This window comes from Acinonyx jubatus, chromosome E1 (assembly GCF_027475565.1).
Source record: "Acinonyx jubatus isolate Ajub_Pintada_27869175 chromosome E1, VMU_Ajub_asm_v1.0, whole genome shotgun sequence".
Lineage (NCBI taxonomy): Eukaryota > Metazoa > Chordata > Mammalia > Carnivora > Felidae > Acinonyx > Acinonyx jubatus.
The window spans coordinates 54,097,155-54,123,112 of NC_069397.1; the positions used below are offsets into that span (position 1 = coordinate 54,097,155).

The 25,958-nt window shown below is 52.6% G+C and overlaps 1 protein-coding gene and 1 non-coding gene across 8 annotated transcripts; both read left to right on the forward strand.

Moving 5' to 3' along the window:
- Positions 1-8,954: 8,954 nt before the first annotated feature.
- On the forward strand, positions 8,955-25,195 carry SLC16A5 (solute carrier family 16 member 5). 7 transcript variants are annotated; one of them, XM_027052213.2, is made up of 6 exons: positions 10,345-10,476; positions 13,580-13,753; positions 14,013-14,271; positions 16,658-16,801; positions 21,581-22,390; positions 23,596-25,195. In XM_027052213.2, the coding sequence occupies exons 3-6, from the start codon at positions 14,073-14,075 to the stop codon at positions 23,841-23,843; spliced, it is 1,401 nt and encodes a 466-aa protein (XP_026908014.1). In that variant the 5' UTR covers positions 10,345-10,476; positions 13,580-13,753; positions 14,013-14,072; the 3' UTR covers positions 23,844-25,195. The 7 variants fall into 7 exon arrangements, with proteins under 7 accessions (XP_026908017.1, XP_026908018.1, XP_053067960.1 ...); XM_027052216.2 differs by lacking the exons at positions 13,580-13,753; positions 14,013-14,271 and adding an exon at positions 8,955-9,096 and having other exon boundaries at positions 10,292-10,476; XM_053211985.1 differs by lacking the exons at positions 13,580-13,753; positions 14,013-14,271 and adding an exon at positions 8,982-9,096 and having other exon boundaries at positions 10,296-10,476.
- Positions 19,460-19,532, forward strand: TRNAK-CUU (transfer RNA lysine (anticodon CUU)). Its single transcript has one exon. It is a non-coding gene; the product is annotated as a tRNA-Lys (tRNA).
- Positions 25,196-25,958: the final 763 nt, after the last annotated feature.

Genomic DNA, 25,958 nt, shown 5'->3' on the forward strand with positions numbered 1-25,958 from the left:
TGATGACATGAAAATGATCAGAAGGGGCAGAAGTTCAGCTTCTGAAGACGGAGGGAGGAAGGGAAAGTGTGGAAAAGGACCTAGTGGGAGGAGACGCTTCTCATTTCAAGTTGGACTGTGGGGGGGGCTGGGGCAGGAGCTGGAGGGGAATATGAGTTTAAGGAGGATAGATTGCTGGCTTGCTTTCATTTTAGGAGAGACCTGAGCTTGTTTAAATGCCAATCTTGCACAACAGCCTATCTGCATGATGATTCAGAATTCCTCCGGGTAGATTTGCAACCCCCCAGGAATTTTAGATTTAGCAGGAAACACTAAAGCCCGCACGGTTCCCACAGGAAGGAGACTAAGGTGCAGAAGGGGCAGGCCAGGAGCACCAGGGAAGATGTCTTGGAGGAGATGGGCCCCAGGCAGCACCCTGAGGATGGGTGACTCCATCAGGCCACGGATGCATCCTGGACAACTGTACTGGGTTGAATAGTGTCTCCCCCCCAAACTCGTATCCACCCAGAACCTCAGAATGTGACTTTATTTGGAAATAAGGTCTTCACAGAGGTAATTAGTTAAGATGAGGTTATACTGGAGTATGGCAGGCCCTGATCCAATGACCAGCGTCTTTCTTTTTAAATTTTTTTTTAAAGTTTATTTACCTATTTTGAGAGAGAGAGAGAGAGAGAGAGAGAGAACAAGCAGGGGAGGGGTAGAGAGAGAGAGAGAGTCCCAAACAGGTTCCACACCGGCAGTGTGGAGCCTGATGCGGGGCTCGAACTCAAGAACCGTGAAATCATAACCTGAGCCGAAACCAAGAGTCGGATGCTTAACCAACTGAGCCATCCAGACGCCCCTTGATCTCAGGCTTCTGACCAATGAACTGTGACAGAATACATTTCTGTTGTCTTAAGCCCAGCCGGTTTGTGGTTCTTTATTATGGCAGCTCCAAGAAACCAACACAGGACCTATTGAAGGCTATGTGTTGGGTGGCTCTGCCCGGCTCTGGAGATACCAAAGCAGATAATCCTGGCTCTCTGGAGGCTGTGACATCAGGGGCCACCAGGGACGACTCTCTACAAGAGGTGGCACTTAGTCTCTGTCTGTCATTATAAACAGTGGGAGTTATCCAGGGTAGGGGGGTAGTGCCTGTGTGGAAACAGGGAGGTGACCAAGCTCTACTCAAGAATGGAGCAAAAGAAGGGAAGGGACCAGCAAGGGACAAGGGGCCAGCAGAAATCTGAACTTGATTCCGGCGTGCTCTGGGCACCATGGAGGAAGGCCCTTCTGGAAGTGGCATGGTTCGGTTTGCATGATCAAGGCCAGGTGGGAGTGAGAGAGAAAGCCCCTGGAGACGAAGTGAGGGCACCAGCAGGGGAAGTAAGTAAGGGCAGGAACCCACGTGTGGTGGGGTTGATGAAGACATGAATCCAGTGGGTGAGCTATAGGCCTGTGGGCTGGGAGTATCAGGAAATGGGTGTCAGTCCGAGCCCTGCCAAGGTGTGGGCACAGTGGTCCGGGAAGTCAAAGCCAGGGAAGGCATTCAGGTACAGCACCTGAATAAGTGGGTGCTTTTGGAAGATGAATCTGGTGGTCCAGGCAGGGAGGCTGAGTAGAGAGATCCTATCAAGACTCAGTGTCTGCACTGCGTAGGCCCGATGTGGGCTCAGCATCAGAAGGAGAGAAGGCATACAAACAAGATGGGAAAGAGGAAAGTCAGTCGAATTAACGATTAGCTGGATATGATGATGGAGGTGAAGGGGAGGGAGGGAGGCCCAGGCCCAAGTCAGAGAATAGAGATGAGGCCTGGTCTGAAGAGGCAGATGGCAAAGCCGGAGTGGGGACAGGCTGACTTGGGTTGACAGTGGGAAAATCACAAGGACAGGGGCCTGGAGCTCTGGAGAGATGGGAGCCAGGCTGGAGGAGGAGAGTCTGGGTAAGAGACAAGGAGGAAGCAGGAGGAAGAAAGAGGGGACTCAAGATGAGGGAGTGTCAGGGCGCCTGGGTGGCTCAGTCGGTTGAGCATCTGCCTTCGGCTCACGTCATGATTTCATGGGTTCTTCGTGAGTTTGAGCCCTGAGTCGGGCTCTGTGCTGACAGCTCAGGGCCTGGAGCCTGCTTCAGATTCTGTGTCTCCCTCTGTCTCTCTGCTCCTCCACTGCTCATGCTCTGTTTCTCTCTCAAAAATAAAGACTAAAAAAAAGTCTTTTTTAAAAGATGAGGGAGTATCACCAAAGCCAAGGGAGACCCCCCACAACATCCCCCTCCTAGGCTAGGAGAGAGTAAAGGCAGTATTTGGGGAGTGTGCCGTATCTAGGCCAGGGTTCTAGAAGTGCCTGCCTGCCTGATTTATGATCATCACCCCTTCCCACACACCTGAAATCAGGGCAGGGCTTAGCACAGCAACAATCCCAAGTCAGGGGATATGAGGTCACCTGTGGTTCCTCGTGTTCTGCTTCCCAGACCAGCCTCGGCATGAGGCAACATGTTGCCCCTGAGTGGGAGAGAGCAAGACATCTGTCACCTGGGAAGTGTGCGCCGGAGCAGAGTTGGGGAGTGGGAGCAGTGAGTGCCCAACATCACGGCCAGCATCTATGGCCAGTTCCAGAACACACTGTGCCCATCAGATCTGAATTCAGGGGGTCTTTGGGCAAACAGCCAGCTGGGTGGCATGGTCTAGACCTCCAGGGCCAGCTGACAAGCTGCCACATGCCCTGAGCAGAGTAGGGCAACAAGCAGAAGGGGTGAAGAGGAGAAAGTCTAGAGAAGCCGCCTGAGCAGTGGTGGAGAAGGGAAGGAGCTGTAAACAAGAAAGCAGTGAAGGGACCCTGCCACCAACAGTGCCCAGGGGAGCCCAGACAGGTTGTCCCCATTGTCCCGGCAGAGGGTACTCTGGCCATGCCAGGGACACCACAGGGTCACAGCCAGAGGCCAAGAGCTGGGGGGAAGGGGCAGAGAGACCAAGACCCCATCCTGGAACTTTTAAGTACATAAAATTTTTTTTCCAATTTATTTATTTTGAGAGATAGAGAGTGAGTGGGGGAAGGGCAGAAAGAGAAAGAGAGAGAGAGACAGAGAGAGAGAGAGAGAGAGAGAGAGAGAGAGAGAGAGAGAGTCCCACGAAGGCTCCGCACTGCCAGTGCAGAGCTTGACGTGGGCTCATTCTCACGAACCGTGAGATCATGATCCTAGTGGAGACCAAGAGCCGGACACTCAACCAAATGAGCCACCCAGAAGCCCCTTAAAATGTTTTTAAAGAAACACAGGCTGTGGGCTTGGGGTGTTAAGAGCCGGGAATGGAGGAGTGACTTGGAGGGGCAATTCTTTATTCAGCCAATGAGGCAGTACCTGGACAGCACTCCATACACATCGACCCTTCTCATAGCTCTTATAATCCCGTGTTATGCACTGTGCTAAGGGCTGGGGAGGCACTGATCATCCAGCAAGAAAGCTCCTAAGCTTCAAGGAGCTTAGTGGGAGGCACACAGCACTCAGTGGGATTAATGCCTCAAACTGTGAGGTCTGAAAGGCCTTCTTGAAGGAAAGAGCTTCTTTTTTTTTCTTATATTTTATTTTATTTTTTTAATTTACATCCAAGTTAGTTAGCATATAGTGCAACAATGAATTCAGGAGTAGATTCCTTAATGTCCCTTCCCATTTAGCCCCTCCCCCCTCCTGCAACCCCTCCAGTAACCCTCTGTTCTCCGTATTTAAGAGACTAATGTTTTGTCCGCCTCCCTGTTTTTATATTATTTTTGCTTCCCTTCCCTTGTGTTTATCTCTTCTGTGTCTTAAAGTTCTCATATGAGTGAAGTCATATGATAGTTGTCTTTCTCTGACTAATTTCGCTTAGCATAATACCCTCCAGTTCCATCCACGTAGTTGCCAATGGCAAGATTTCATTCTTTTTGATTGCCGAGTAATACTCCACTGTATATGTATACCACATCTTCTTTATCCATTCATCCATCAATGGACATTTGGGCTCTTTCCATACTTTGGCTATTGCTGATAGTGCTGCTATAAACATGGGGGTGCATGTGTCCTTTCGAAACAGCACACCTCTATCCCGTGGATAAATGCCTAGTAGTGCAATTGCTGGGTCGTAGGGTAGTTCTATTTTTAACTTTTTGAGGAACCTCCATACTGTTTTCCAGAGTGGCTGCACCAGCTTGCATTCCCACCAGCAATGCAAAAGAGATCCTCTTTCTTCACATCCTTGCCAACATCTGTTGTTGCCTGAGTTGTTAATGTTAGCCATTCTGACAGGTGTAAAGTGATATCTCATTATGGTTTTGATTTGTATTCCCTGATGATGAGTGATTTTGAGCATTTTTTCGTGTCGGTTGGCCATCTGGATGTCTTCTTTGGAGAAGTGTCTATTCATGTCTTTTGCCCATTTCTTCACTGGATTATTTGGTTTTTGGGTGTTGAGTTTGGTAAGTTCTCTATAGATTTTGGATACTAACCCTTTATCTGATATGTCGTTTGCAAATATCTTCTCCCATTCCATTGGTTGACTTTTAGTTTTGCTGATTATTTCCTTCATTGTGCAGAAGCTTTTTATTATAAGGTCCCAGTAGTTCATTTTTGCTTTTGTTTCCTTTGCCTCTGGAGATGTGTTGAGTAAGAAGTGCTGCGGCCAAGATCAAAGAGGTTTTTGCCTGCTTTCTCCCCGAGGATTTTGTTGGCTTCCTGTCTTACTTTTAGGTCTTTCATCCATTTTGAGTTTATTTTTGTGTACAGTGTAAGAAAGTGGTCCAGGTTCATTTTTCTGCATGTCGCTGTCCAGTTTTCCCAGCACCACTTGCTGAAGAGACTGTGTTTATCCCATTGGGTATTCTTTCCTGCTTTGTCAAAAGTCAGTTGGCCATACGTTTGTGGGTCCATTTCTGGGTTCTCTATTCTGTTCCATTGATCTGAGTGTCTGTTTTTATGCCAGTACCATACTGTCTTGATGATTACAGCTTTGTACTACAGCTTGAAGTCTGGGATTGTGATGCCTCCTGCTTTGGTTTTCTTTTTCAAGATGGCTTTGGCTATTCGGGGTCTTTTCTGGTTCCATACAAATTTTAGGATTGTTTGTTCTAACTCTGTGAAGATATGCTGGTGTTATTTTGATAGGTATTGCATTGAATATGTAGATTGCTTTGGGTGGTGTTGACATTTTAACAATATTTGTTCTTTTTATCCAGGGTCATGGAATATTTTTTCCTTTTTTTGTGTGTCTTCTTCAATTTCTTTCATAAGCCTTCTATAGTTTTCAGTGTATAGATTTTTCATCTCTTTGGTTATATTTATTCCTAGGTATTTTATGGGTTTTGGTGCAATTGTAAATGGGATCGACTCCATGATTTCTCTTTCTGTTGCTTCATTGTTGGTGTATAAGAATGCAACCGATTTCTGTGCGTTGATTTCATATCCTGCAACTTTGCTGAATTCATGAATCAGTTCTAACAGTTTTTTGGTGGAATCTTTTGGGTTTTCCAGATAGAGTATCATGTCATCTGCGAAGAGTGAAAGTTTGACCTCCTCCTGGCCGATTTGGATGCCTTTTATTTCTTTGTGTTGTCTGATTGCAAAGGCTAAGACTTCCAATACTATGTTGAATAACAGTGGTGAGAGTGGACATCCCTGTCTTGTTCCTGACCTTAGGGGGAAAGCTCTCAGTTTTTCCCTATTGAGGATGATATTAGCATTGGGTCTTTCATATATGGCTTTTATGATCTCAAGGTATGCTGCTTCTATCCCTATTTTCTTGAGGGTTTTTATCAAGAAAGGATGCTGCATTTTGTCAAATGCTTTCTCTGCATCTATTGAGAGGATCATGTGGTTCTTGTCCTTTCTTTTATTGATGTGATGAATCACTTTGATTGTTTTGCAGATATTGAACCAGCCCTGCATCCCAGGTATAAATCCCACTTGGTCGTGGTGAATAATTTTTTTAATGTATTGTTGGATGGAGGAAAGAGCTTCTAAGCTGACACCTGAAGACCAATCGGGAACCAATCAGTTAAAGACAAGGCTCCTCGAAACAGTGTTCCAGGGAGAGTGAACAACCATGCACATGCAAAGATCTCAGGGGGTTTGACCAACCAGCGACAAAATGTGGTGGTGGTTGCTATCATTACTGATATTTGGCAATGGTGCTATTAACTGATTACTTACTATTAATTCCTGAAGATTTATGATTTTGAGCAAGTGCTTCCCTCTCTCTTTGAGCAGATGCCTCAGTTCCCTTATCTGTAGGATGATGACCCTTCCAACTCTGTCCTTGGTCACCCACTCCTTATTGACAGCTGTCATAGGCCCTAACAACACAGGACCTGAAACTAGGCTGTGCACTTAGACCAGCACTTAGGGGACAGTCACAGAGGAAGGCTGGGGAAGGTATAGAGAATGTCTGAGAGCCCCAGACACTGACTCTGAGCTCTGCAGCCACTGTGACCATGCCCCAGCCTGGAGGAAACCTCGCCGTGGAAAGGCACTCAGGATCCAGGGTGGTGGAAGGAGTGTGCCCACAGCTATATAAATTTTATCTTGATGAAGCAGAGGTCAAATGTAAGGGTGGAGGTCCCCAGAGGACAGTGAGATCCTGGGGCAAAGAGAGGGTAGGAGCTTCCAGGAAATCCCTGGGTATTGAGACCCTGGATCCCACCAGAGTACCCAGGGATGGGGTGGAGGGCTGTATCCTGCCTGTTCTGAGTACCCAGGGGCAGGAACTGCCACTGACAGGACTAAGCCAGGCTGAGATGAGGGGTGCTGAGATGGTGCAGACCCCTGAGTATGATCCCCTCAGTCTCCCATACCAGACCCCCCCAAGGCTTGAGACCATCCCTAGAGGACCAAGGATGCACTTTAATGGATCCCATCCCCTCCTCCCAGTGTTTGTATCTAAGGAAATTCAGGCTAAGCTAAATGACCCTTCATGTAAGAGCCAATCCCAGCACTGAGACTGCTGGCAAGAAATGAGACATAGGCACAGTGATGATATGTGTCCAAGATGTACCTTATAACTAATACAGGCATCTCCTACACAATTCACCCAGAAGTTAAGGCATCTTAGGGTGGGTGAAGTGGTATCTCACTGTGGTTTCGATTTGAGTTTCCTTGATGACTAATGCTGTTGAGCATCTTTTCATGTGCTTGTTGACCATTTGTATGTCTTCTTTGGAGAAATGTCTACTCAGACCTTTTACCCATTTTTTAATGAGGTTATTTGTCTTTTGGTTGTTGGGTTATATGTGTTCTTTGCATATTCTAGATACAAGTTCTTTCTCGGCTATATTATTGCAAATATTTTCTCCCATTCTGAGGGGTATCTTTTCACTTTCCTGATAGTGTTTTGGCACACAAAAGTGTTTGATTATTTTTTTAATTTATTTATTTATTTTTATTTATTTATTTATTTTATTTACTTATTTTATTTATTTATTTATTTATTTATTTATTTATTTATTTATTTTTGAGAGAAAGAGAGAAAGTTGGGGAGAGGCAGAGAGAGGGAGACCGAGGATCTGAAGCCGGCTCCAGGCTGACAGCCGAGAGCCCCACTGGAGGGCTCAAACTTGAGAACTGAAAGATCACGACCTAAGTCAGAGGCAGATGCTTAACCACTGAGTCACCCAGGCGCCCCGATGATCCTTTTTTAAAAATTATATGTGTGTGTGTGTGTGTGTGTGTGTGTGTGTGTGTGTGTGTATATATATGTTTTTTGTTTTTTTTTTAAAGAGAGACAGATTGTGAGTGAGGGAGGAGCAGAGAGAAAGGGAGACACAGAATCCCAAGCAGGTTCCAGGCTCCCAGCTGTCAGCACAGAGCCCGATGCTAGGCTGGAACTCACCAACCATGAGATCATGACCTGAGCCAAAGCCCGAGGCTTAACCAACTGAGCCACCCCACCCAGGAGTCCCTTATTTTTTATATATTTTTGAGAGACAGACAGAGTGTGAGTGGGGGGGAGGAACAGAGAGAGAGGAAGACACAGAATCCAAAGCAGGCTCCAGACTCTGAGCTGTCCGCACGGAGCCTGATTCAGGGCTCAAACTCACTAACAGAGAGTTCATGACCTGAGCCAAAGTCGGACGCTGAACCAAAGTTGGACGCTTAACCGACTGAGCCACCCAGGCGCTCTCCCCTCCCCCCCCCCCTTTTAAAATGGTGTGTGGTGAGAATCCGAGCTCATCTTTTTGCATGTGGATTTTCAGTTGTTCCAGCACCATTTGCCGAAAAGACCATTCTTTCCACACTGGGTTGTCTCAACATCTTTGTGGAAAATCAGCTCATCAGAAATATGAGGGCTTATTCTCAATTCTCTTCTATTTGACCTATGTCTATCCTGACGCCCGCACCAAACTGTCTTGATTACCGTAACTTTGTAGTAACTGAATAAGCTTTAAATAATACATATTAAGGGCTGGCTAGTGGGGAGGAAGATGGAAAAGAGCCCGCAGCTCTGAAGAGCGCATGCGGAAGTGGTGGGCGTCCTCTGATCTGCCTCCAAAGGTCTGAGGGTGGCCCTCTACGCTCGACCGCGGGTGTCTGCCTGCGTTCTCCTGGTGCGGCCCTCAAGCTCCAGGCTTTCAACGCAAGGACCACTGGGGAGCTAAAGCCGCCAAAGAACGCTCCACCCTGGCCTCCCACCCGACTCCCGCTGGGAGGTGGAGCCCCTTAATGGCACGCTTTCTCCCTCCCTCCCATTCCTGGAGGCTCTAGCGCGTAGAGGGAGCAGGAAAATCCACAAGTGGAAAAGAGTCTGCGACCTATGCAAATCACAAGCTAATGATATGCTAATCGTCTCGCGGAGCTGGCATCTCAAGCCCCGCCCAGCTACTGGACGGTCCAGGCCACTCGGAGCACTGGGCCAGGCTGAGGTTGGAGGTGCAGGACCCAGTCACGCCCAGCCACGCCCCCCCACCACGAGGCCCCGCCTCCTTCCCCACCGGACGCGGACTCGGAGGTGGGCCCGCCCACCGGCGCCCTGTGCCCGCCCCTCGAGGGCGCGGTTCTCCGCCTGTCGGCGTCCTGCCTCCTCCATCGCCCGCTGGCCGGGCTGCAGGAAGCCGGGCGCGGCGGGAGTGGAGCCGCTTTTCTGCCGGGCCGCGCGAGCCGGTGAGCGGGCCCCCCGGGACCCCCTTCCCCCGCACTGTCCCAAAGGTGCCCTCCCGCCGAGGTCCTCGCCAGCGCCGTCGCAGACCCGCCTCGCCGTGGGCGTCCTGGGCCCCTTCCCGCTTGTGACGGGCTCTGGGTTGAGGATCCAGGAAAGTCTTGTCCCATTCCTGAGCTGCCCCAGCCTGGGATGGCTGGGGACTCCCATGCCTGAGGGGTCTCTCCCAAGCCGTTCCCATCCTCCAGGGCCTAGGGGGCTGGGGGAGGCACCGGCACCGGCACCGGCACCGGCACCGCGCAAGGCCTGGCCTGAAATCACGCGGGCGCCGCCTGGGCGTCCCAGACGCCCCACCCAGAGGAGATCCGTCCTGGGGAGGGTGGGAAAGCAGAATGGAAAGGAGAGCCAGGACGGCAGGGACGGGGCCAGGCTGGGAAGAGCTCATGAAGTCCCTGTGGCCTACCTATCCCATCCCCCACCCAGGCTGAGGTCAGCCGGCCCCTGAATGTGGGGGAACCTTTGGAGGCAGAGAGAGGAGGAGGGTGACCTGCCCCAGTTCGAGGAGATCTGGAACGCCCTGTTCCTTCCATAGCCCCTGCCAAGTGCAGAGGTTTGAAGACTTGTCAGTCCCAACCTCAAGCTGGTTCTGGCAGCTCTTCTGTCCAGAGGAAGCCCTACCACTGCCACCCTGTGTCCTGGGCCCTGCCTCATATGGGGTCTGGGAAGGGAGGGATCTTCAGGGACTGCTCTGGGGCTGGTGGTTCTTCCTTTTCCCCTCACCGTGGGAAAGGAGCCATCCCCTCCACTCAGCACACCAAGACCCTGCAAGAGAGCTTTGGCTCACTCCTGTGACCATGCCTGCAAGCTTAGCGGGGCAGAGAGGGGATTCTGAGGGCCTAGGGAGGGCTCTGGCATCAGATGGGAGGCCCTAAAAACAAACCAAGGTGTGTGTGCAATGTGTGAAGGACAAGAAATGCTATTTGAATTTGTGCCCTGCCCATAAACCCAGCTCCCTGCCACTTGGGCGTGAAGGTAGTCTCACTCTGGGCTGAGTCTCACTCTGAGTAGCTGAGGGCTACTGAGGGGTTCCTGAGGGCTGAGGTGGGCAGCTCCTGTGAAAAGCTGCTCACTTCCAGTCCCAGGAAGTGAGAGTGAAGTGTCTCTAGCCGCATTTCTTTCTTTGCCTCAACCACATGCCAGGCAGTGATCATGATTCATGGTGCCCAGTACAAAGGAAAGACCACTTCCCTGCTGGGACAGAATTGGAGCCAAAACACCCAGCCCCATCTCTGCTCTGCTCTGCTTGACTCTCCTGGAATGGACCTGTCAGCCAGGAAGCCAGGTCACCCCTGGTCCTGGCCTTGCCTGCCTCCCAGGGAACACAGGTGGGTCACTCACATTGATATTATCTTTTGTGCTCACCCAAGGCTGGGTGGGGTGTGTGAAGAGGTCCCTGCTCATAGCGTGGGGGTGGGGGGAGGAGGGTCGACAATGATAAACAAGGGAAGAATCCACTCCAATGTGGTGTGAAAAGTACTATTTAGGAGAGAAACAGGGGTACCTGGGTGGCTCAGTAGGCTAAGCCTCTGACTTTAGCTCAGGTCTTGATCTCACAGTTTGTGAGTTTGAGCTCTGAATCAGGCTCTGTGCTGATAGTGCAGAGACTTCTTTGGATTCTCTCTCTCCCTGTCTCTGACTCCCCCCTCTCTCACTTGCTCTCTCTAAAAAATGAATAAAATAAAACATTTTTTTATATTTAAATTTTTTTGTTTATTTTTGAGAGAGAGACAGAGCGTGAGTGGGGGAGGGGCAGAGAAAGAGGGAGACACAGAATCTGAAACCGGCTCCAGACTCTGAGCTATCAGCACAGGGCCCAATGCAGGGCTCGAACTCACTAACCGGGAGATTGTGACCTGAACTGAAACCAAGAGTCAGATGCATAACCGACTGAGCCACCCAGGTGCCCCCAAAATAAAACACTTTTTCAAAAAAGGGAAACAGGGGCACCTGGGTGGCTCAGTCAGTTAAGCATCAACTTTGGCTCAGGTCATGGTCTCACTGCTCATGGGTTCTAGCCCCGCATTGGGCTCTGCTGACAGCTCAAGAGCCCGGAGCCTGCTTCGGATTCTGTGTCTCCCTCCCTCTGTGCCCCTCCCCACCTCAAAAATAAATAAAACATTAAAAAAAAAAAAAAAAAGAGAGAAATAGAGGAAGAAGGCCTAGCCCAGCCTTGGGTGGGGGCCAGGGGAGCTTCCCAGGAGTGCTGTCAGGACTGAATCTTGAAGGACCAACAGGATTCTCTCTGGCTAGGATTTTGGAATGTCCACAGCTTAGTTCTTGAGGAGGGCCCAGTTTACTGGACGAAGGGGCTGGAGGACCAAAGGGACCAAAAAGCTGTGACCTAGGAGTCACTGGGGGTATGGAAGAGGACGCCCTCTTGTGGCAGGCAGAGTTTACAAGGGAACTCCCAGAGGGAGGCCAGGGGTCCTCAGACCTGGGAGGCAGGGCTCCCAGCCAGCAAAGAAAGAGCAAAGGTGTTTGGGGTTTCCTAGGCTCTGACTGTCCCTGGAGGCCTGGAGGAAGGAGAAACGGGGAAGAGTCAGCCCCATTGAAAGATTCAGAGTAAAGGTCAGAATCCTGGACAAAGTCCCCAAAGGGCTGCCCAGAGAAGTGGCTGCTGAGAAGGGTACTATAGAAACCTCTCTGTAGAGGGGCAGGACAAGCAGGAACAAGAAAGGACCAGAACTGGGAAATGGGGAGGGGCTGGGCTGAGGTCCAGCCTCCAGCACCCCCTCCCCCACATGTCTCCCCTGTCACCCACCTCCTCCCTGCCACCTTGGGGTCAGTGACAGTGTGCTACTCTGAAGGGAACCGGCAGGGTCCCAGGGCTCGGATGGGACAGGAGTAGAGCAGTGGGGACGGAAAGGGCAGGAGGAGGTGAAGGTTGTGGAGGAAGCCTGGGCGTCCTGGGAGGAAGAGGGGAGAGCAGCCGGTCCGGGAAGGCTGGGGGGGGGGGGGGTACAAACTGTGGCGAGGGTGTGGAGGGGACATTTGGGCCAGCACAGACAGGATCAGGTGGCGCTGGTGGCCTTTCCATTTGCTGTGGATACAGAAATCCTAGAAGGGACTGTGTCTGAGTCTGAGGTTTGCCCGAGCCCGGAACTGGGCCAGGAGGATTGGGGCTGAGGGATCTCTAGGGCCAGTATCACATGCAGGAGCCAGGATGGCAGGACGCCAGCGCTTACAGCATACGCACGCACACTCTCACTCACCCTGAGGTTGGGCTGAATGGACCACTCACTTTGGCAGGGCTCCTGGGGGTCCTCTGGGGAGGGAGCAGACTTTGTGTCCAGAGAAGAGAGAGATTGGAGCGTGTGAAGGAGGCAGTTTAGGGCGGTTCCCATAGGTGCTATTTTAAAGCACCTGAGCCTGGGGCAGAAGGTGTGGAGCGCTCGGCATGTTGGGAAGATGGGGTTGCATATTTCTGATAGTTTCCTGAGTTTCCATGGATCTTCCCAGGACCTGGGGCTAAAAGGAAGAAAACTGTGGGAACCGGAGCTCAGGGGATCCATTGGCTTCACTGGGGTGAAGGCTGCCAGAGCCCAGAGCTCTGAGTGCGGGTGAGGTCTGAAGGCCACGGGGAACCAGGAAGCAGGAGGAGAGCCCAGAGAGAGGGGACTGGAAAAGCACTCTGCATTTGAGGAGGGGGCCTTGGGGCTTTGAGGTCTGGTTACGGCAGCTTCTGTGATGGGAGGGTGGCCCGGATGGGCGGTGTGGAGTGGGGGGGAGGTGAGAAACTGAGATAAGACTGAGCCAGATATGGGGGTGGTACGGTTTCATCTGCATGGTGTGTGACCCCATGTGCATGTGGTGTGCCTGTATATTTGTGTAGCATTTGCTTATCTCTGGGTTTGTCTGCATGTGTCCGTGTAGGTGTGTATTTGTACATTTGATGTCTGCATGTGTCTGTCTGTATATGTCTGTGCATGTCTGCATGTGTGACTCTGTGTGTGTGTCTGTGTCTCTAGATTTTTCTGCGTGAGCGTGTATCGGTGTAAGTGTGTCTGCACATACGTCTGTGTACCTGTGTGGTTCTGTCTATGCAGTGTGTGTGTGTGTGTGTGTGTGTGTGTGTGTGTGTCTGTGAACATGTATCTTGGCATATGCCCATGTGTGGCTGTGTATGTATCTGCATGTTTCGGGGTGGGTGGAGGGGTTGCTCAGAGAAGCCCTGGCAGGTGGTGGGTCATTATCCAGCATCACTGTAGAACTTGACTCTGTCATGGGCTCCCTGTGAAAGGAGTAAGTGCCAAGGGCCTTTGGATGAGACCTGAGCCTTTTCCCGAAAGCTGCTGGTTTGGTGCCCTTGGAGGACTATTCTGTGTGTGCTCCTTTGACTACACTCAGCACCGGCTCACCCACCTAGGCAGTCTCAACAGCAATGACGGCAGAGCCGGCAGCGTTGTGAAAGTCTGTGTTTGTGTGCAGGAGGCCTGCTTATGGATGTTTGAAAATACATCTGTGTGTGCCTGCGGGGGCATTGGGACTAGGCTGGCTCTAGAGGTCTGTTCCATTCTACAAGCGACTACTGAGTGCTTGCTGTGTGCGGGAGGGGACCCCAAGACTGGGCCAGGAAGTACCACCCGCTGACCACCAAACGATGTAAGTCTAGGAAGAGTTCCACCCACCTGCCCTGTTGCATTGTTGGCTCACCTACCTGCCCCTCCTGCCAGGCTGGCTCTGGGAAGTGGGTGAAAGGAAATGCCAAGGCCAGCGTGTTTGCCTCTGGCCATCTCCTAGGGGGCGGTACACTTGGTGATACCTAGTGCTGGGGCAAGAGGAAGGAATGGTTTCAGCCACCCAGGGAAAGTGGCAGGTGAACACGGGGAGGGTCGGCAGCTCCATTCTGTCCCCTCCACAGGTGGCCCAGGCAGTGGCAGCCGTGACAGTGAGGCGGTGACAGCAGAATTTGTGGCAAAGGATGCCCCAGGTCCCGGAGCGTGCAGAGGGCTGCTGGGCCTGGGTAGTGCTGCTGGCCTCCCTGGTGACCCAGGGCCTCACCCTGGGCTTCCCCACATGCACTGGCATCTTCTTCACTGAACTGCAGCATGAGTTCCAGGCCAGCAACAGTGAGACCTCCTGGTTCCCCTCCATCCTGACAGCCATGCTCCACGCTGGGGGTGAGCAGCCTGGGGAGGGCCCAAGGGAGGGTTGAGAAAGAGCAGGGGGTGAGAGAGGAAGCCACAGTCTCCCTGGCCTCCTGGATCCCTCTCTCTGCGACCACAGGCTTTGTCTCATGGGGTGAATTCCTAAGATGTCACCTGATTTCAGCAGGGCCAGCCCCCCTGGCTGGAATCCCGTAGGTCTGGGCTGGGCAGGTCTGGGCTAGGTTGGGCTGGGGAGGGGGAGAGGGCTAGAGGCTCCTGGGATACAAAGCCAATCCTCTCAGTGGCTGGGGGATCAATGCAGACTGTAGGAATGTCAGGCAGTCAGCAGACTTCAGGAAGAGACACTTGAGTCATCTCTCTGAACCTGTTTCTTCCTCTGCAATATAGAGGTAATGCCCAGCACCCTACCCACCTCCTACATGGGATCATAGGGGAGATCACATGACTCCCCGGAAAGTAGTATTTGGAGGCCCTCATTAGAGTCTTCAGTATGGGAAAGGGGGCCTGAGGTACGCACCAGGTGCAAGATGGGGGCAGGGCAAGAGCCCCATCTCTCACCCTGAGGCAGAAGGGCTGGGGAGGTGGCCGGGATGGCAGTGCCCCACCTCATTTCCTGTTTGGCTCCTCCAGGAATGTGACCCCCTCACCTTGTGAAGGGGGAAGGCCAGGGCTGCCTGCGAGGCTCTCTACAATAGACTTGGGCTCAGGGGCCTGCCCCTGGCTCCTGAGAGCTCTATCACGGAGACTCCATAGGCAGTGACCTCCTCCCGGTGTCAGGGTGGGGGCCGGTCAACTGCAGCCAGATCTCCCAGTCCTCAGGACTCTCCCCATGGGTGTGCTTGCTTGCCTCAGGTGACCCCATCTCCCTACCAACCTCCTGCCACTCCCTCCACCTGGTACCAGCAGCCTCCTTGTTATTCCAGGTCCTTCCTTCCAATTGGGCGGGAGGTCAGACTGGGATAGATGCCCTCACTGAGGTGATCCCTGCACCTGCCACCCCAGGGCATGGGCTCGGGGCCCTGGGAAAGGCTGGGACTGGCCCAGACCGCATGACCTTTTCACCTACAAGGCTGGAGCAGAAGTGGGAACCTCGGGCAGTTCCTTCCATGCTTCCGGAGAGGGGTCTGCGTCAGGTACTGGGAAACCGGCACCCAGTGGGGACCCCCACTTCTCCACCAGCTTTAGACTCACCGCCCCCTGGCAGGCACACCAGCCCCTCAGTCGGCCTGGGATTCCTGTCTGCCTCACATACATACACCTTGAGCCCATACTCATTCAGAGTATTGTAGACATTTTAAACTTGAATGTGTCCTTGATCCCAGGCACTCCCTGCCCCACCCATCTTAGAGATGAAGAAAACAAGCAAGCACAGAGTACAGGGCATGCTCAGGGTAGCAGAGTGGGTTTGGGGAGCAGTGCCCCTGCAGAGGGAAACCCCCTGCCTCCCGGCACCCTCAGCTGGCACAGGTCTCAGCCCCACCCCGAACTCCATGACTCAGAACTTTTCCAAAGTCAGGCCAGAATTTGGGGTGGGGAAGATGGCAGAAGTGTGGGACAGCAGTCATGTTCACTGCAGAGGCTTGCCTCTCTATAGCGGCCTCTGCTTGATTATCTCTGAGTATGGGCCACTCACTTCCTCTGTCACTCCCTTACTCATACTGGCTCACACCCCCCTCTACCCCAGAGGCACACATGCGCACGCGCACACACACACTTCCCTTGTCCCTTTGGCTGTGCTCTGGGAGAGTAACTCTGGAGAAACTCCATTATGTGTCCTTGAGGGCAGGGCACCTGGTGAATGAAGCCCTGCCAGGTGAGGAGAAGCAGCCAGCCAGGACTGGCTGCTTTCTGCCCTGGCTCTGGAGTCGTGAGAAAGCAGCTCGGGATGGGGGTGGGGTGGAAGAGAACAGGCCCTTCTCCACCAGAAGCCAAACATCTGAGTGCAAGACTTTGTGTTGGCTGGATGTGATGGGGGTAGGGGGAGCGGGCACCCCACCCAGTTTTCTCCAGGGTCCCAGGCTGCCCACCCTGGACGTGATGGAGCACAGTGGGAGGACTGTGGCCAGTCCTCTTGAGAATGGGAGGTAGGCAAGGGCCTGAACACTCGTGGGACCTCCCCTCGCAGCTGGTCAGATGTCATCCAGTGTGACCTCCTGTAGGGGAGGAAACTGAGGCACAGAGAGGGATTGTGTTTGCCCCAGCCCAGAGCCAGCCTGTGGCAGGGTGGCAATCAAAATCTAGGCTTACAGGCCTCAGGGCTGTGCCCTTTAAGCTGCCACACTAGTTCCTGCTGGAAGCACCTCCCGACGCCCCTGTCTGCCTCCCTGCAGATCTCCTCACTCAGCTGCCGCCTGCTGGCTGCCTCCTCACCCCTGCCCTTCCCTGCTCCTCCTCACAGGACCCCTATGCAGCATCCTGGTGGGACGCTTTGGCTGCAGAGTGACGGTGATGCTGGGGGGCGCACTGGCCAGCCTCGGCATGGTGGCCAGCTCCTTCTGCCACACCCTTAGCCAGCTCTACCTCACGGCAGGATTCATCACAGGTGACTGTATTCCCACTTCTAGAATTTCTGGGTGCCTCCTAAAAAGTGCCAGACGTAAGTGCAGGCAGTGTGCCTTATCTTCTGGGGCTGCTTCTAGTCACACGAGGGAGAAGGACAACGAACAGATAAATAAAGAAGGATTGTTGCTGATCATGACAAGCACCTGAGAAGACAGGACAGCTGATATGATCGTGTCCTGGCTCGGGATGGGGGTGGGCAGAGATTCAACAAGCAAAGAGGTAAAATATCTAGAACACCCCATGCAGAAGGTAAAGCAAGGGCGGGAGAGGTTACTACTTTCAACAGGGCAGTGAGGGAAAGCCTTGCAGAGAAGGGGACATTTGGGCAGAGAACTAATGGGGAGGTGAGGGAATCTGCAACCAGGCCCTTGGGGAAAGAGCATTCCAACAGCAAGGGCAAAGGCCCAGAAGCACCCAGCAGGCAGTGAGGTGGCCAGTAGGGTAGAAGCACATGAGTAAGGGGGTCAAAAGGTGGGGTGGCGGCTGGATGGGGGGTTCAGTAACATCATCCAACTGCCATTTGTAGAGCACCACTCTGGCTCCTGTATTGAGCACGGGGGGGGGGGGGGCGGGGGGGGGGCGGCGCACCAGGTTGGAGCAGGAGAACAGGTACAGACAGGAAGTGGCTACACCTTCAACCAGGGCAATGTGATGGAGACGATAAGTGGTCAGGCTCAGGACTGCAGGTGAGGTGCAGAAAAGAATCAAGGACAACCCAAGCTTCTAGGACCCAAGAAGGGTGACACCAAGGTTTTTGCCCCAAACCACCAGAAGGATGAAGTAGCCTTTAACTACAATGGGGAAACTAGGGGAGGAGCAGGTTTGCGGGCGCTTGGGAAGCTCAGGTGTGGACACATCCAATCTGAGCTGCAATAGGCAGTTAGGGATGAAGACATGGCTGGCATTCAGGTCTTGAGGCGAAGTATCATCCTGCTCTCCCTGAGGGAACAAGGGTGGGTGGCTGAGGAGGCCTGAACACTGAGTCCCAGGACCCTGCAGTGCCCAGCATTCTGGGTGGGAAGAAGTGACAGAGGCAGGAAGAGAGGAGAGCAGGATTTCTCACGAAAGCAAGCAAAGAAAGTGCACGGGGTCATGGCGGGAGTGAGGGCTGCTGTGGATCGGATGGAGGGGACCAGCCTTGATCTTTGGATTTGGCAATATGGAGGTTGGTGACGTTGATAAGAGCAATTCTGGAGCAGAGGTGAGAGTGAAAGTCTGATTGGAATAGATTCAAAAGAGAATAGGAAGACAGGAATTGGAGACAGCCAAGATAAACAGTATTTCCAGGAAGTTACAGTGAAGGGGAATGGAGAAATGGGCCAGTATCCAGAAGAGGCTGGGGTCAAGAGAGGGTTTTTTTTTGTTTTGCTTTGCTTTGTTTTGCCTTTTTTTTTTTTCCTAGAGAGTGAGAGAGAACGTGTGCACACATGAACAGGGGAGGGGGAGAGAGAGAGAGAGAGAGAGAGAGAGAGAGAGATTGAATCTCAAGCAGGGTCCATGCTCAGTGCAGAGCCCAGAACAGGCTGGATCTCATGACCTGAGCTGAAATCAAGAGTTGGACACTCAAGGGACTGAGCCACCCGGGCGCACTTTCCTCCCCGCCTTTTTTAGATTGTGTTGTTTGTGCGTTTGTTTGAGAGAGAGACGCACTCACACACAGAGGAAGAGATAGAATCTTAAGTAGGCTCCACACTCATCACAGAGCCCGATGCAGGGCTCGATTCCACGACCCTGGAATCCTAATCTGAGCTGAAATCAAGAATTGGATGCTCAGGGTGCCTGGGTGGCTGAGTCGGTTAAGCATCTGACTTCGGCTCAGGTCATGATCTCACAGTTTGTGGGTTCGAGTCCCGCGTCGGGCTCCGTGCTCACAGCTTGGAGCCTGGAGCCTGCTTTGGATTCTGTGTCTGCCTCTCTCTCTCTGCCCCTCCCCCACTCACTCTGTGTCTCTCTCTCTCTCTCAAAAATAAATAAACATTAACAAAAATTTTAAAAATAAAAAAAAATTGGATGCTTAAAGGGGCTCCTGGGTGGCTCAGTTAGTTAAGCATCAAACTTCAGCTCAGGTCATGATCTCGCAGTCCATGAGTTCAAGCCCCACGTCGGGCTGTGTGCTGACAGCTCAGAGCCTGGAGCCTGCTTCCAATTCTGTGTCTCCCTCTCTCTCTGCCCCTCCCTCACTTGTACTCTATCTCTCTCTGTGTCTCAAAAATAAACATTAAAAAAAAAAAAAGAATTGGATGCTCAACAGATTTGAGCCATCCAGGCGCCCTATGTTTTTTTTTTTTTTTTAAGTTTATTTATTTTGAGAGAAAGGATAGAGAGCACATGTTTGCGCAAGTGGGGGAGGGGCAGAGAGAGAGAGGGAGAGACAATCCCAAGCAGGCTTTAAGCCATCAGTGCAGTGCCAGATGCTGGGTTCAATCTCACGAACAGTGAGATCATGACCTGAGCCAAAAGCAAGAGTCCGACGCTTAACCAACTGAGCCACCCAGGCGCCCCACCCCCCATTTTTTGCTTTTTTTAAACTGCTTTATTAACTTCACAATATATAAAGAGTATCGTTCCATGCAATAGAGTAAAACTCCCCTGCTGACAGAATCTTACAGACTGGGTCAAAATATAACGTTAAAAGTGTGCCTGGCTGGCTCAGTCGGTAGAGCATGTGACTCTTGATCTCAGAGTCGTGAGTTCAAGCCCCATGTTGGGCATGGAGCCTACTTAAAACAAAAGCAAAACCCACATTCAATTAGAAGTTGGTTGGGGCACCTGGTTGGCTCAGGTGGTTAAGTGTCCGACTTCAGCTCAGGTCAAGTTCTGTTTGTGAGTTTGAGCCCCACATTGGACTCTCTGCTGTCAGCACGGAGCCCACTTTGGATATTCTGTCTCCCTCTCTCTGCCCCTTACCTGCTCGCTCTCTCTTTCAAGAATAGGGGTGCCTGGGTGGCTCAGTCGGTTAAGCATCAACTTCAGCTCAGGTCATGATCTCACAGTTTGTGGGTTCAAGCCCCATGCCAGGCTCTGTGCTGACAGCTCAGAGCCTGCTTTGGATTCTGTGTCTCCCTCTCTCTCTTTGCCCCTCCTTCGCTTGTGCTCTGTCTCTCTTTCTCAAAAATAAATAAACGTTAAAAAAATTTTTTAAAAAACCAAAAATAAACATTAAAAAAAAAAGCTGATAACAGGAGCCCCACAAGAAACAGGTAACACCAAAAGGTTTACAATCAAGGTACATCGTGAACATGTAAGTTTAGGAAGCAGGTGCATCTTCTTATGGACTTGAGGGAAAACATCAGGATTCAAGGCATAAGGCAAAACTCATCATGATGGTCACAGTGAGGAGGGTCAGTGCTAACTGCTCGCAGGCCATAAGTGAGTTGCTTTTCCCTCTGATGTCTCACTTCCTCCTCAATCCTTCTCAAATTCTCCTCTCTTACCCTTGCCTGTGGCTCTCCAAGCCTCTGACTCCTGTCTCACCTATACTGCAGGATAGAATGGCCTATGATTTACTCTAGGCTCATGATACTCACCAGCTTCCAAAGGGAGGGCTGGGGACCCTCAGGGCCACCAGGAGCAGGTACTGAGAAGGGAGCGATGGCAGGGTTTCTGTTTCGGTTTGGTTTTAATGGGAGAAATAACGATAAAGGAGAATGATCTGGCAAAAAGGAGAAAATGGTTGGTGCAGGAGAGGGAAATTGCTGGAGGGATACAACTTTGAGTAGACAAGATGCAGCTGTAAGTGGAGGATTGGTCTCAGCTGGCAGTCTGGACCGTCCAGTGTCACAGGTGGGAGGCAGGTGGTCAGTTGGGAGTGAGGATGGGGAACGGGTGGGGATGCATGGAGAAGGACTGGTGATCTTCCAAGAGGGCGAGAGAAAAAATGGACGGTGGCATCGCAGGTGGCCCGAGGGCCGTGGTCATGGTGTAGTTGTGAGCTTTCCCTCTAACATGTTCAGCTGTGCAGGGCAGACATGGATTGGGTCGCGGGTGGCATCTGAACTGAGCCAGGAGAGGGAGGTCTAAGGGAAGCATATTCTAGGCAGTGGGAACAGCACCGACAAATATCCAGCGGTGAGGGGCAGCTTGGTGTCCAGAGGAAGAGAAAGAAGCTGATGTCGCTCAATCATGGTGAGTGACAGGGACAATGGCCTGAGATGATCAGGGCCAGACTGTGCAGAGCCTTCCAGGGCATAGTAAATTCTGTGGCATTTTTTTTTTTCCTACATGTGATGGGAAGTCTTTGGAAAGCTAAGCGGGGAAGGGACTTACCCCAATTTAGTTTAGTTTTTTTTTTTTTAATGTTTATTTACTCTTTTTTGAGAGAGAGACGGAGCATGAGTGGGCGAGGGGTAGAGAGGGAGACACAGTATCTGAACCAGGCTCCAGGCTCGGAGCTATCAGCACAGAGCCTGATGCAGGGCTTGAACTCATGAACTATGAGATCATGGCCTGAGCCGAAGTCGGACGCTCAACCGACTGAGCCACCGGGTGCCCCTCAATTTAGGTCTTTAAAGATCACTCTGGTGCTGTGCCAAGGGGAACAGGTGTGACCCCGGCAGTCCTGGGAAGGCAGATCTGAGGGCAGGGGTGGGACGCTTCTAAGGAGGTGGTGAGGCAGGCTGCTTCCATCCCTGGGGACCTGGAAGTAGGTCTGGGCTAGAGCGGAAGGAGGGCAGACATGGGACACGACCCCATGACCCCGCTCTGATTGCTGGTGGGAGGCCCCCCCAATGCCCTTGAGCTGGTCTCTCTCCCCCTGCAGGCCTGGGCATGTGCTTCAGCTTCCAGTCGAGCATCACGGTGCTGGGCTTCTACTTCTCCCGCCATCGGGCACTGGCCAACGCACTGGCTTCAGTGGGCGTCTCCCTGGGCATCACGCTCTGGCCACTGCTCTCCCGCTACCTCCTGGAGAACCTGGGCTGGAGAGGCACTTTCCTCATCTTCGGCGGGGTCCTTCTCCACTGCTGCGTCTGCGGGGCCATCCTGAGGCCTGTGGCCACCAGCACGGCCCCTGAGACCAAAGAAGGCCCCCCTCCACCTTCCAAGACATCCTCACCTGGCTGCCTGGCAGCGTGCGGTGCGGCCATCCAGCGCCACCTGGCCTTCGACATCCTGCGGCACAATGCGGGCTACCGAGTGTTCACGCTGGGTGTTATGTGGATGATCCTGGGCTTCCCGCTGCCTCACGTCTTCCTGGTGCCGTACGCCACGCGGCATGGGGTGGACGAGCACAAGGCGGCCCTGCTCATCTCCATCATCGGCTTCAGCAACATCTTCCTGCGGCCTGTGGCTGGGCTGCTGGCAGGCCGGCGGGACTTTGCTGGCCACCGGAAGTACCTGTTCAGCCTGGCAGCCCTGCTCAATGGCCTCACCAACCTGGTGTGTGCAGCGTCGGCGGACTTCCGGGTGTTGGTGGTCTACTGCTTGGTGTACAGCGTGTCCATGAGTGGCATTGGTGCCCTCCTCTTCCAGGTGCTCATGGACATTGTGCCCATGGATCGGTTCTCCAGCGCCCTGGGCCTCTTCACCATCCTGGAGAGCATCTCCATCCTTACCTCCCCGCCACTGGCTGGTGAGGCCCCGGGAGGGAGGGAGGGCGGGACCTGGGTGGCGGGATATGGAGACAGGGAGGAGAGGAACAGTCTGGACAGATTCGGGTGCCATCCAGCATCTCCAGGGCTAGGAACCTGGAATCCGATTTTTCCCAAACACCTTAGGGGCCTGGCCGCAGACTGTTCCCCAGCTGGCACCCAGGGTGTAAATAGTTAAAAATAAGGATTTTCGTACCAGCTGTACTGGAGCCCTTCCCCTTCTTCTCTGTGCCTCTGTTTTCTTATCAGTAAAGTGGGGGCGATAAGAGAATCTATCTTGTAGGCTTGTGAGGATCACTGTTACATAGCAAAGAGCTTACGAGAAAGCCTGGCACGTAATAAGTGCCACGCGCGCACATGTTTCCTGTTATTAACATCCTGGCTCTCCCACTTCCTGCCTGTGGGACCCAGGCATGTCATTTTCCTTCTCTGAGCCACAGTGTCATCTACAAAATGCAGACAAGAACTCCTGCCCTCGCCACCGATCAGCCTGTGCCAGGCATTGGTGGGCACGGCTGAACACGGAGGCCTAGTCCCCACCTCTCAAGGCTGACTTTCTGGTGGGAGAGTCCGGAATTAAAGCAGAGAGACACGATTTGCTCAGCACGGTGATTTGTGCTGGGAGGGAAACAAACCGATGTGGGAGCAGAGACCCTCATGAGCAGACTTGCCAGGCAGCTGAGAGTGTGACATTCAAAGTGACAGCGAAGGTGTGTGAAGCCCTTGCTGCTGGGGGACAGTCAGTACATGGCAGGGGTTAGTACTGTAGTGCAGTGATGATGGGGACTCTTCCCAAGTGTGGCACTGAAGTCCCAGTTTCCAAGGGAGTTCTACAAGCCAACAAGTGGAGACAGCTTACCCAGGAGGAAGTACAGGAGGGCCCGGGCGTGGCTGGGCAGACATCCCAGACTGCTAGCTTCCTGCTACCAAGGGTAAGGGAGACAGGCCCTTAGGTGCTTTTCTGGCCCAGAGGTTCTTCCTGCCCCTGGGAGAGCAGGTTTCCTGTTTCCTCTCGTTTCATTCAACAGATCTCTACTGAGTGCCTTCTAGATGCCAGCCACAATAGCTGATACTGGGGATATGGCAGAGCCAAAAATAAGTCCCTGCTCTCTGAGAGCACACAAGTTAGTGGGAAGGAGGCCTGGTATCCCTGGGACGGTGGCCTAATTTGCTCTCTGTCCCCCAGGGCTCCTCCTCGACACCACCAACAACTTTAGCTACGTTTTCTACATGTCAAGCTTCTTCCTCATATCAGCTGCCCTCTTCATGGGTGGCAGCTTCTGTGTCCTGCAGAAGAAGGAGAGGCAAGGCAGGCCGGCCGAGGCCGAAGGAGCCATCACAGAAGTTGCCTCAGAGCGAGGGCTCACAGTGGAGGACCCACGTAGTTCCGAGAAGCAGCTGTACACCGAGATCACATATGTGACCAGCGTCTGAGCCCTGGGATCGTGTGTGTGACCAGCGGCTGAGCCCCAGGGTCTTGTGTGTGACCAGTGGCTGAGCCCTGAGGTCAGTGAGTGACCACTGCCTCAGCCTAGGGATGTGATGTCCAGCTGCCAGAGGCTGGGGTGAAGGGCTCACCAGGAAGCCTGAACCAAAAGCCATCCAGGCTCTGTACATTGGAACTCAGCCAGGAGCTGGGACCTTGGAGGCTGGCCTCCAAAGACTCAGGGTTCCTTCCAACCAGCAGAATCCAGGAGCGGGTCCTCCTGACTTTTCCCCTTGGGTACCAGAGTGAGTCTAAACCCTCCTCGGCTCAGCTGGCTGCCCAGTATTGCTGTTGCAACTCAGCACACTAGACCCTCCAGTCTAGCTCAATGTCTCTGATGTGATCTCTTTGTCCTTCTCTGGCCTCCAGACAGTTCCAAAGAGCCCACCCCACCTCTGAGGCCCTCCTGCCCCATTTCTTCTCAAGTGCCCCAGCCTTGGCCTTAGGGCTGCCCACAGCACAGGTTGCTGGGCCTCATGCTTACTGGAACCTTGGGAAGAAGAACCTCGTGTGAGAATGAGTTATGGCCGGTGATGGTGGAGGGCCAGGCTGAGGGGTTGGCCTGGACGCAGGCTATGGACAGATGAAATGTTGGGTAGAAGAGCCATCCTGGCATCCGAGCAAAGAACCAGAGGGGAGCCCTTCCTTGGCTTGAGTACTAGAATCAGTGTGAGGAGTCCCTGCACACTGAGCAGGGCCTGCTCTAGGGTCTCCCTCCCTCCCTTGCCCTCCCCTCCCCCTGCCCCCCAATCTTTGCCATGAACATTAGTGCTGGGGTAGATGGAAACCTGACATTTGACTGAGCAGGGTGGGGAAGGATTGCTAGGCAGAGCCCAAGGACCTCTGTGAAGACAGGGCTGCTTTTGCAACAGAAGCCCTTTTACTCCTCCCTCCTGTCCTGCTCTCTTTACTGTGTCACAGGTGTCCACCCTGCTCCCTGTTGGCCTGTGCCTGTGACATGGAGGTCAGTGCTCTCCACATGCATACTCTTTTTGCTGGTACCGTGGTCATCACTTGGGGGCTAGCTGTCATCAGCCCAAACTTGTCCCAGCAGGGTACCAACTGAGGCAATGGAAAAAGAGTTTCTTTGAATTACACACAAAAACGTTCCTGCCGCAGGTTATAAACCTGGTGAACTAATGAAACCGGAAAACAGGCGTAAGTCCTGCCCCTCCCCCTTCAGTTCTCCCTGCTCAGCAGGGGTCCGCTCTGACCCAAGTCCTTGTTTGTTGATTCAGGCTCAACCAGGCTCCAACAAGAAAGCCTTATCGGGAAAATAAATTTTATTTTCGTGACCTGATTTCAGCCTTCCTTCTTTTCCTGCCCAGCTGGCGTGAGTAAGCATCCTTGGGGATGTTCAGTTTTTTCCAGGACCCTGCCATGAGTGCCCCCTTATGGTCAAGGAAAGTAGTGCAGAGGTGAAGCAAAGGGTTCTGGGCTGTCATAATTTGCTGTGTAATTTTGGGCACCATCACTGGGCCTTAAAAACAGGAGGGGGCGCCTGGGTGGCTCAGTCGGTTAAGCGGCCGACTTCGGCTCAGGTCATGATTTTTCAGTCCATGAGTTCGAGCCCCGCATCAGGCTCTGTGCTGACAGCTCAGCCTGGAGCCTGTTTCAGATTCTGTGCCTCCCTCTCTCTGACCCTCCCCGTTCACGCTCTGTTTCTCTCTGTCTCAAAAAAAATAAATAAACGTTAAAAAAAATTTTTAAAAATAAATTAAAAAAAAAAAAAAAGGAGGAGGTTGGCCTGGATGAACTGGATGAATCAGAGTCTCTTCTTGTTTGAAAAATCTGATCCTGAAGACCCCCATTGCCTTCCTGCTCCTCACCCAGTCCTGCACTTGGCCACCATCTACAGCCTGTGGACCGAAGGGGAAATGCTTGGACACATTTTACCAGGTCCTGTCTCCTCCATCTTAACTGAGTGGAAAAGGAGAGAGTTGGGACTGGTGGGAAGGTGGATGCTTTTGGTGCTAGTAGCCACCAGGCTTTGAAGTGTGCAACCCCTAATAGGCCCACTTCCTGGCAACAGATTTCTTTTAAGGAAAAAAGATACCAGTGAA